Raw genomic sequence first — 11,567 nt, 5'->3', positions numbered from 1 at the left:
CCCACTGGGAGTCAGGTCAGTGCAGATTTCCTCTTTGGCACGTTGTGGTGACCAGGATTGACTGACAATTGATGTCACTGATCCCCTGTAGATCAGGGTCACCGAAGTTTTTTTCGGGCAAATCACAAAATCACAAATCAAAAATCACATATCACTGACTGATATGACGCGAAAATGCAAACAAGAGAAAATCCGCAGATGGTGGAAGTCCGAGAAACACACACGAAATGCTGAAGGAACTCAGCAGGCCAGGCAGCATCTGTGGAAAAGAGTACAGTCGACGTTCCAGGCCGAGACCCTTCGGCTGGACTGGAGGAAAAAACCCTGAAGATGGGGGGAGGGGAGAGAGAAACGCCAGGTGATGAATGAAACTTGGAGGGGAAAGGATGAAGCAAAGAGCTAGGAAATTGATTGGTGAAAGAGACAGAAGGTCATGGAAGAAAGGGAGGAGCACCACCATGGGGAGGCAATGGGCCGGCAAGGAGATAGCATGAGAGGGGGACAAGGGGATGGGAAATGGTGAAGGGGGTGGGGGGACAATACCAGAAGTACAAGAAATCCATGTTCATGCCATCAGGTTAAAGCTACCCAAACGGAATATAAGGCGTTGTTCCTTCAGCCTAAGTGTGGCCTTGTCCTGACAGTGGAAGAGGCCATGGATGGACATATCGGAATGGTAATAGGAAGTGGAATTAAAGTTGGGGGCCACTGGGAGATCTCACTTGTTCTGGCGGATGGAGCATAGATGCTTGGCGAAGTGGTCTCCCACTCACCCAATGACGTGAAACTTGCTGCTTTTCAACAGAGGTCTGGTGCAAAGACGTAAAATTATTTTAAAAATATAAACAAGCAGTTCAAATAAAGAATTTTTTAAAAATAGCTTTCATGTCCATTCAGAAATCTGATGGCAGAAGGGAAGAGGCTGTGACTGAATTGTTGAGTGTGGGCGGAAAGAGAGCATGTCCCAGATGGTGAGATGAATGCTGCCTTTGAAGAATCATCACTTCAAGATGTCATTGATGGTGAGGAGGGTTGTACCCATGATGGAGTTGGCCAAGTCCACAGCCCTCTTGCGATCCTGCCAGCAGAGCTCCATACGAGGCAATGATGCAACCAGTCAGAATACTCACTACCAAACATCTGTAGAAATCTGTAAAGATCTTTCGAGTTTGGGGAGATTTGGTATATCCCCAAAGTGCAGCAAACTCCTTACTGCATCAATAAATGTCATCTCCCACACAAGTGACGTTTATTCTTATCACTGCTTCATGTTGAACTCTGTATTATCACTCTCTCCATAAATCCTAGTTGCTTTCATTAGGCCTGTCTCGCTCTACCTCCATGTACCTGTCTAAAATTCTACTACTCCGTCTGGCAGATCATTCCAAATACCCACTGTGTGGGAAAACATACGCCTTGCATCTCCCACCCGCACTGTCCCATGTGCGCTCATGTACACACACCTCTAGTCCTCGACTCCTGCCCCTGTCCAATCTTCTGAAATGTATAAAGCTCAGCTTCCTATGGCTCAGCATAAACCCAGCCTGTCCAGAAGGAGGCATACGTAATGTTTAGGAAGCAAGGATCAGACAAGGGCCTTCAGAGTTATAAGATAGCCAGGAGCTTAAGGAGGAGAACAAAAGAGCTCAAAGGGCACATGAGAAGTCCTTGGTGAGTAGGATTACAGCAAGTCCCAAGGCATTCTACATAAAGAACAGGAGGATGACTAGAAAGAGGATAGAACCCATCTGGGTTACAAGAGGAAACATGCCTGGAAGGCCTTAATGAATTCTTTACTTCAGAGTTCACCAGAGGCAGGGGTTCACAATCTGGGGTCCACAAACCTCTTGATTAATGGTCGGGGTCAACGACATCAAAAAAAGTTGGGAACCCCTGAGAAGAGCTTTGATGGATGTGAGGTCAGTGTAGAACAAGCTAATGTGCCAATAAAGAAAATGCACTGGAACTTTAAAAAAAACATTTTAGAGTAAGCTCCAGAGCCAGACAGGATATGCACATTACTACAGGAAGTGAGGGAAGGGACTGCTGTGCCTTCTGCAGCGATGCTTGGATTGTCATTGTCACAGGGAAGTTAAGTACTATAAGATTGGAAGGTGGTTTAAGTTATCTCCTTATTCAAGTAAGACAATAGGCAGAAGCCTGGGAATTATGGACCAACAGATCAAACTATTGGAGGGGGTTCTTAGACAGGACTTCCAAGCATTTGGTGAAGACTTCCTTATAGAAAGAGAGCAGTTCAGATTTTCCAGGATGCTGCCTGGATTAGGAAACGAGTCTTATGAGGAAAGGTTGCGTGAGCTCAGGTTTTCCTCTTTGGAGCAAATGAGGATCAGGAGACTTGATAGGGGTGTATAAGATGACAAGAGATATTAATAGAGTGGACAGCCAGCATCTTGCTCCAGGGTGGCAGTGGCTAAAGTGAGACGGCATACTTTTAAGATGATTGAAGGAAAGCATGGGAGAGTATGTCAGAAGTAGGTTTTTACACGAAGAGTGGTAAATGCATGAAAAATACTGGCGGGGGCAGTGATGGGTTCAGATATATTAGGGACATTTAAGAGCATCTTAGACAGGTACTGGGATGAAAGAAAAGTGGATGGTGATGTGGGAGGGAAGGTCGGCACAACATTGTGGGCTGAAGAATCGGTAAGTTCTATGCTCACTGTTCTGTATGCCTCTTAAATGCCACGATCCTGTCTGTCCCTACTGTTCCAGGCATGCACCACACTATGTAAAAATTCTTTTCCTTCTCTTCTTAAACTTATATTCTGAAGTATTTGACATTTTCACTCTGGGGTAAAAGACTATCCTCACTGATTTCCATCAGTCCCCACATATGGCAGCTACATTACGTTATCTGTTCTGTCTTACCAATAGTAATAGGTTAAACTGTTAATTACGATTTTGCTCCCATCTCTAACCTCATTTTAAGATGTTCTAGAGAGGTATCCATTAGCCCATAATGTAAAAAAAACCTCCAAAATAACAAAAAGAATTCACCAACCAGAATTAGAGTCACCACTGAGCTAACTCCCTGAACTAAAAATAAATCGTGAAGTATTATTTTCTTTAAATATAAAGTTTTACTTTTGCCCTCGTCTCACCCGTTACTTTATCGACACTCTGATGTGCTTGAATACACTGCACTTTGGTGGAATCCAGATTTAAGTTCCAGATACAATCGGATTTGAATCACTTCAGAGTAAAATTGATTAACCAGTTTTAGCTGGTATCTAATTAACTGGGAGTCTGGTAGGCAACTCGTGACTACAATTTATTGTTCGTGAATGACACATCTGGAAACTTTTTTCCCCAGTCCCATGGCATTCAAAGTTTACCCCACATCCATGATTAGCTTTGTCACATGTACATCTATACTTAAGGTGAAATGAGTCTTTTGTGTCAAATCAAATCAGCGAGGATTGTGCTGGCAGTCCACAAGTGTTGCTACACTTCCAGCAGCAGCACAGAATGCCCACAGCTCACTGACCCTAACCTTTGTAATGTGAGAGGAAACCCATGCAGTCTCGAGGAGAACGTACAAACTCCTTACAGGTAGCAGCAGGAATTGAACCACGATAGGTGATCACCAGTGCTGCAAAATGATGCGCTAACTGCAACACTATCATGGTCCAATTACCAAAACAAACCTGGCTGGCATCTCATTTCTGTCTGAGGGACCTACGCATGCAAAGTTACAGCTGTGATTTACTGCCTGACTGCATAGTCATCATTGGGTTAAACAGGCAGCAGCAGACAACCCACAACTTGTCACTGGGTTGGGCTTTTATTTATGAGTTAACTTTCTGATGGAGTTTAATCTGTGGCTGGGTTAACATAGAATACAAGAGCATTATAATACACAGTACAGACCCTTTGGCCCATGACATTGTGCCCACCTCTTAACCTACTCCGAGATCAATGCAACCCTTCCCTCCACAAAGCCCTCCATTTTTCCTACTTTTTATACTAAACACGTCTTAAGTTCCACGTCCTTTAAGAAACTCCCAGTAACTCACCTTGACCAAGTTTATGACCACTTATCTTCAATTAGTCCTTTTTCTGGTCAGTATTAGCGGTGTTTGATAAGGCTCCACTGAACTTTGTATATTTATATTATTGCAGAGTATTATACAACTCAGTACAGGGGAAGTCATTTCTGAGTTTTGCTACTGTAAGATGACACTTCCGTAGTTGGGGATGAGGGAACTATCTGAGTGGATTTCATGTGGACTATTTATGACACTTTTCCTGTTACCTCCTGTGGGTCCCAATGCTGGAATATTCAGTTAAATGCTGACAGAAAAGGAGCAGATACCAGTCTATGGTCAGGTAGTGTTCAGCAGTGGGAGAAAGCAGGATGTAATTTGAGGTTGCTCTGCTTCTGTTTTGTATGGGAGTATTCTGGAGTTATGTGAATACAGAAGCTATTAATTCAAGCAAGAACTGGGTGTCAGTTCTTATTGTAAATTGCAAGCAGTAAATTTAAGTTAAAAAGCACAGGTTAGCCCACAGACTAAGAGATATGGTTTGCAAAATGGTGACCAAGATACATTTGCATATGCATTAGACAAACAAAAAGACAATGGGGTTGTGTTAATTGGCCTGCATCAAACCAGGTAACTACAGGTTTAAGTAAGTTGCACCATTGTAAACAAATTCGGGAAGGCTTGCAATTAGTTTGTCCCAGCAGAGGTATTTGAACAGGCACAGTTGTTTCCACTGTAGATATGGAATTCAAAGGAATCACTTAGTATTGAAGTAAATAATGTCATTAACTATTGAAACTGTATTGAATCACCTACTGTTACCTTTGATCTCAAAAGGTATAAAAATGTGATGTGATGTACTTTTGAGTTTGAGAGACTCTACAGGGTCTCTAGAACACCTGCTTGTAGTGATGAATAAAAACTTCTGTATCTCTTCGGTGACTTTGATCACAGTCACAATACATTTTACTGATTTACAAAGGTGTGTGTTCATTACTGATGGAAGCCAGAGGTACTGCGATTCCCAAATCGCTGGAGTGGCTTGCTTTAACATGAATGAAGTTGTCTGTTAGCGGCACTAAAATACTCCAGCATAAATGCAGATAGATGTTGTCTCTGCAGGGGAACAATGAACACTTGGCTATGGCAGGTTCGGACAGGAAGATAAATTATACTGCAGGCTGAAACAAAGACACAGGATCAGGATTTCAAGCAGAAATATTAAAACTTAATCTTTCAGAATTATTCACTGGGTGGAATTGGGAACCTTTCAACAAGTGAGTTGGTAGAGGTTCAACCCGGAGGAGCACCTTCATGAGCAAGTCTCGTTATGGGGCATTTAAACTGAGCAGTGAAACAAGCTGGGGTATACAATCTGTATTAGAGGATTACTTTAACGCCCAACGTACTGCTGGAATAAAGGGCCATGAACACCTGTACATCCACTTCACCTAGTCAGGTCTGAACACTGAACAGGGGTCAATTGTGGAGAGTTTGACAGAGTTAGCAGGTGCTCTTGCAAACTTAGGCAACAAAGTGGGTAGGACAACAGACTGAGAAAGAGGAGTGATCCACACTGATCCCAGAACCTTCTGAGGCCAAGTGGTTGTGCTCAAGGACAGAATGAAGCATCTGGCACTGCTCCCTTGTGAAGGCACGTTGCTGAATGGTGCATTTGTTGTGATGGGGAAAATACTGGGAGCACTATGACTAGGTACGGCAGACAATGTCCAGAAATGCCTTAAGGAACTGAAGTGAAAATTGCCAGAATCCAGGGTGGGGAAAGGTTATAAATCCTGTGAATTCTCCCGTGTTCTCTTGCTCTGGTCTCCAAGTGGGCGTGCAGCACCATCCACATTTGTGGAACCACAGAACCAATGGCTTTAACATGTAACTTGGAGTTCAAACAGCCAAAATGGATAAACAACATAAGAAAACTTAAAACCACCTTTATTTTTCCAGTTAGGTCTTAGTGTAGATTATCACCCATGACACCAGGAGCTGGTAAATGGGATATTTTAGAGGCTATTGTAGTGTGAATCCGGCCAGTGCGGTTCAATACCAATAGGGAGCGGATTTCAGAAAATATCTAAGGCAAAACCGCATTTGTCGGGAGAGTGAGTGTTTCCTGATCTCGTTCCTCCCAGGGGAGCTCTTTGTAAGAGCACTACTCCCAGCACATTCCATGGGAAAGCAGGAATTACAAAGTTAGACAGCTCCAAAATTAAACACAAAATAAAAAGCTTGGGTCCATTCCTCCATCAACGCAATCAGCGTGCGACCTAACAGTTCACTCCCAACACTGACCAGCACAGAGTCTACTTTTACCGGATACCAGAAGTGGTTCACAATCGGGCTCTGCACCATTACTAAGCTGAGAATAGGAAAGGAAACTTCAAAGCATAACACCATCACCCAGATCCCATGAGCCCAGGTTTGAAGTTCCATTGGAATGTCAGTTGTTAAAACAATGCACCGCTTGCAGTCAGGATCTGACCTCCAAACAGTCAGAGCACACTCCTGCAGACTGGTCTCCACTGAAGGTTCTTGTCCTAGGCTCTCCTTAACTGCAGGCAGCAGCCCCAATGGGCAAATCAGCCAGAAAGCCACGGTCCGCCGGCTTCTATCCTGGGAGCATGAATCACCCGATGCAAGAACAGAAGTGCAGGGTTCAGCCTCAAAGCTTGACACCTCCACAAGGCAATCTCCAGTCTACTAATGATATTTAAATTATTAAAATACTCCAGTCAATGTTTGTACTGTAACACCGGATAGGCCAATGACAGGGGAACAGTGCTTGATTGCTAATTACAAGAACCAATTCCCAGGTAGATATGACCATTTCTGGTGCTATAGGTTATTATAAGTTAGTTTCATCCCAAGAAAATTCGTTCCTATTCTTTAGAACTTTTCTAATGAGCTTCTCCAGTTCCTTGCGGGCTCTCTGCTCCTCTTCCAAAGAACACCACATCTTCTTGCTTTCCTAGATCACAGATACAGATAAAAAAAATTAGTCATCAGGGATGGAACAGAAGCTCTGAAGGAAACACAGTCAGAATTGTATAGCACAAAGACAGGTTCTTTGACCAATCACATCCATGCATCATCTACACTGATCCCATTAACATCCAGTTACTTAAGCTTCTTGAATGCTGTGGCTCTCTGTCTCCACTACCACCTCAGGCAGCACATTCCAGACTCCAACTACCCAAGGTTGAAAACCTTCCTCATACTAATTAAACTTTAAACCTATCCCCACATCTTAGATACCTGTCAGGGAAAGCCGCATGTCCCCCACCTTCTTGCATACTTCCAGGTCATCACTTTGTTCCAGGAAAAAACAAACAGCGTCTTTAATCTCAGATCCTGGGAATATTCCACATCTGACAATGTCCTGGGATGCTCCGCACTCCCTCCAGCTCGATCGCAGCCTTCCTATGGTGTATAGTGAGCTGAACAGTGCACACAACTCCAGATGTGGCCTCACCAGTGTCATACTCTTCCACAAGGTTAGTTCCCCAGCGTTGCATGCCACTGAACATACATTGTGGGTGGGGGGAAGTATCAGCAGACTGAAACTGGGTGCACTTTAATCTGCAGCTACCTCTCCAACATCAGTGCCGCCTGTAAATTCTGCCAATCAGAATGCCTGAGACGTACCTTACAGACAAACAAATGTAGTCCTGCGCATAATTTATCCTCTTATTGGAACTAAGATGCTCCCTCGGCAACATCCCTCCCACAGCGTGCTCGTTCAGTAAGGCTAACATAGCATACCCGGATAACATAGGATACCTGCCACCCTTCCCTCTTTTCTACCTTCTGGAAGATACAGGTGCTTAACAGCCTGGATGACCAGACTCAAGAACACCTCCTTCCACATTACTGTCAGACTCCTGAACCAGTTACCTCTTTCACATCCTCTTCCCAAGCTGCCACATTCTCAAACCTTCAAAACTACATACCTCTTCCATTATTAACACGCCAGCATTTCTTTGCACTACCTCAGTTTATATGACTTTGCACCTTCCTTTTGCTTTATTTACACTCACTGTATTTATTGTTGTGATATTATTACTGTTTCCCATGTGAACCTCACACAAGAAGCAAGGAATTTCATTTCACTTGGTGTACACGAGCTCTGCTCTGTGAATCTGTTCTGCCTCAGTGCTCTGTCCATCTCCCAGGATCCTAGTTGCCCCACAACGAGAACAATAAGCAGTACTACGACTTCTGTCCCTGTCCCACTGCTCCCTCACTTATCTCTAATTAAATGCTCCTCGGTCTCAGCCAGTGGTCTCTTGTGCTCAGTACTGTAGACTTACGTACCTGTTTCAGTTCAAGCACCTCGTCCTTTAGTGCATAAACTGTGTCCACAAGTGTCCTGTTTGGAAAGGAGAAAATGGAGGCACAGATTTAGATCAAAGCAGTATATTGCTTGCCTGTGTAATGATGGTGCATGGAGTGGGTTAGCCATTCCATTACCAGAGCCAGCTCCGTAATTCAGTGATTCTCCATCCCAACTCCACTAGCCCACCCGATCAGGAAGTGGATCAGTACAGCACACAATGTCTTTACCAACCCAACCAAACCCCTCTTTCTGCACCTTCTGTATCCCTCCATCCCCTGCTGGTCCGCGCCTGTTAAACATTGCTAAGGAGCACAATCCATGCTTTCTGAACATCTCTAAAGATCTATCCCGGGCCCAGCCCAACAGATTGGGACAACTACAAAGAAAGCAGCCAGCAGCTCTACTTCATTAGGAGTTTGAAATTTGGTATGTCACCAAAGACTAGCAAATTTCTACAGCTTCTTCCCCTCCACCAGATTTCTGAATGGTCCATGAACACTACATCACTAACTTGCTCCTTTTGCACTATTTATTTATATTTTTTTGTTAGTTTATTGAGACACAGTGCGGAACAGGCCCTTCGATCCACACTGCCCAGCAATGTCCAATTTAATCCTAGCCTGATCAACTTCGATCCACACTGCCCAGCAATGCCCAACTTGCAATAACCAATTAAGCCTTGGGTTAGATAATTCACACATTCCAAACCAAATCCCTCGTGGACCACCCTTACTTTTCTTCGATGATCGTTTGCCCGTTGCTGTTGGTTTCTTCCACAATCATCTTCTCCTCTTCCGGCAGCAAAACCTGAGGTGCAGATTCTTTACGACTCGCTGCAACACAGTTTTAGAAGTTGAAATCCCCATCCCAGGGCACTGACAAGCACACACAAACAGACAACTCTGATGTTACAATAACAGTCGGGCTTACATGTACATGTGCAGACAGATTCAGACTGAGCATGTATGAAGGTGTTCATTTTTGCATGTATAAATGTATGCACATCTACCATAACTCAGGCACAAGCAAAAGCATAGTCTTCCAATCTGTGCTTCAGTGAATGCATGAATGTGCGTCAGTCGAGTGCAGTGTACAGGCCAGTGACTGAGCTTTCAGACTTCAGCTGGTGCTGAACGCATCTACAGAATGTTGCGCACGTACAAAATGTGCATGTATCCGTGTGCACGCGTGCCCATTTGTGTGCGGTCGGGTGTGGCCATGTTCCAGTCCACCTGTGCACAGACAGTCATTGTCAGTATCTCACTGGCTGTAACACCCATTTTGAACTTTGACCCTTTGGTTTCTACCGAAGTTATACTACACTAAATGCCAATTCCCTCCAAATGAGACAGGAAAATTGTTAGATAAATTTACCTTTTTTTTTTAAAAGAAAGTAACAAATTAGGAGGGTTGAGCTCATCAACAAAAACAAAAAAGCCTGCCTCCCATTGCTACATCTCCTATCTGCCAGACCTGTGACTGTGTAAAGAGGGCAGGTACAAGCTCAGCTCGCGGTTCCTCACCAAGACCAAGCCCCAGCTTCAGTAAAAAGTTCCACAGCATTGCTAGTCACCAAGCAACTAGACCTGCTCCCTTTCCCTGCACTGGGCCCGACAGTTGCCCATGAGTAACAGAACCCCAAAGGCACCCCCCCCGTTCCATGACAGATAACCCTCTGCTATTTTAAATTCGGGGCAGTTATCAGGATTCCTTCCTAGGTCCGGGTATCCATGAGCCACCACAACAGCTAATGGATTCTATAGCACCTTTCCACACTTAAAAGGTCAGTACAGTATTGTGGCCTGTACCATAATGGTCCATGTTTGAAAATGGTGCAGGTGGCTCACACAATACTAGACTTCTGTAGCTGCGGCACAGAATACAAGGGTACGGAGGGTATGCTGCAACTCAATATTGCATAGAGCATATGGAGCACTGGGTGCAGTTCTGGTTGCCACATTACAGAAAGGACGTAGAGCGTTTATAGACTTTTCACCAGTACAGAGCACTTCAGTACTGAGGAGAGACTGGATGCTTGTGCTGTTTTTGTTGGAGCCGAGGAAGATGAGAAACCTGAGTAAGGTAATCAAAATTATGTAGCCACACAGACAGGAGGAGGCACTACACTGTGGCAGACGTGTCCAACATTGGACAGAGGTTTGGGCTAAAAGGGCAGGTTTAGAGGGATGAGGATGGTTGGAATCGGGGGCTCACTGTCCGAATGGGTAGGTGCCCTCACATCTAGACAAAGCTCTGAAATGTCAAGGCACAAAAGTCTGTGGACTGAGTGGTGCTACATGGGGCTTGTAGAAGCACACAATCAGCTGGAAAACTGAGTTGAGCAGCATCTGTGGGAAGAAAGGAGTTGTCGACATTTTGGGTCAAAACCCTGCATCAGAAACCTGACAATGTTGGCCAATCCTCTCCCTACCACAGATGCTGCTCAACCCGCTGAGTCCCAGACTCCAGCATCTGCAGGTTCACGTACCTGCATGGGATTGGTGTAGGTGGGCACTCAATGCTTGTAGGGGCAGAGTGAGCTGATAGGCTTGTTTCAGTGATGTAAGATTTGACAACTCTCTCAACGGGAGTGTTAAGTGCTCAAGTCTAAATCCACTTTAACCTAAACCATTTGCCCCAAGAGAGAATCTTAGTCACTGAGCCACAGTCAATACCGTAACTGGACAGAAATTAAGTGGATATAATGGCCTAGATTGTCCAATCCATGCATGCAAAGGGTACTACCTGACCCTTCATTATGGAGGTGTGTGGCTCTACAATTACCAAGCTGCAAACCCTCTACTGAGAAAGTGTCCTTGCCAGCCCTGCTGTCCCGTACAATACTGATGACCCCTGTGCCAATCAGCAGCTTCCTTGCCCAGTACTCCAAGCTGAACTCAATTCCACGAGTGCTGACACTTCTGCATCACAAAACATAGTCTAGCTCCTTTGCAAGTATGGGTGGGGATGAACTGTAGTTTGCAAAGTCAATTTTACTTGGCATTCAGGATGAGGTAGTAAATTGGATTGGACATTGGCTTCACGGGAGAAGCCAGAGAGTGGTAGTAGATGGTTGCCTCTCTGGCTGGAGACTTGTGACTGAGTGCACTGCAGGGATCAGTGCTGGGGTTCGCTGTTGTTTTGTCATCTATATCAACAATCTGGATGATAATGGGGTAAACTGGATCAACAAATTTGCAAATGAT

At 44.6% G+C, this 11,567-nt stretch overlaps 1 protein-coding gene across 6 annotated transcripts in view; it reads right to left on the bottom strand.

Annotated features, from left to right (window-relative positions):
- Nucleotides 1-5,943: 5,943 nt before the first annotated feature.
- The window catches only part of LOC140716400 (rho guanine nucleotide exchange factor 7-like), a 73,230-nt gene continuing 67,606 nt past the window's right edge, over nt 5,944-11,567 (bottom strand). For 5 of the 6 annotated variants that reach the window (XM_073029133.1, XM_073029094.1, XM_073029101.1 and 2 more), the window contains 3 exons: nt 9,095-9,194; nt 8,340-8,394; nt 5,944-6,993 (listed from right to left, as the gene is read on the bottom strand). In XM_073029133.1, the coding sequence (XP_072885234.1) occupies nt 6,871-6,993; nt 8,340-8,394; nt 9,095-9,194 (278 nt within the window). In that variant the 3' untranslated portion in view covers nt 5,944-6,870. The remainder of the gene's footprint in view (nt 6,994-8,339; nt 8,395-9,094; nt 9,195-11,567) is intronic. The other variant, XM_073029168.1, reaches the window with a different exon arrangement.

Source organism: Hemitrygon akajei, chromosome 2 (assembly GCF_048418815.1).
Source record: "Hemitrygon akajei chromosome 2, sHemAka1.3, whole genome shotgun sequence".
Classification (NCBI taxonomy): Eukaryota; Metazoa; Chordata; class Chondrichthyes; order Myliobatiformes; family Dasyatidae; genus Hemitrygon; species Hemitrygon akajei.
Note: the sequence above shows the minus strand (reverse complement) of the source record. Positions and strands in the feature narration are given on the sequence as shown.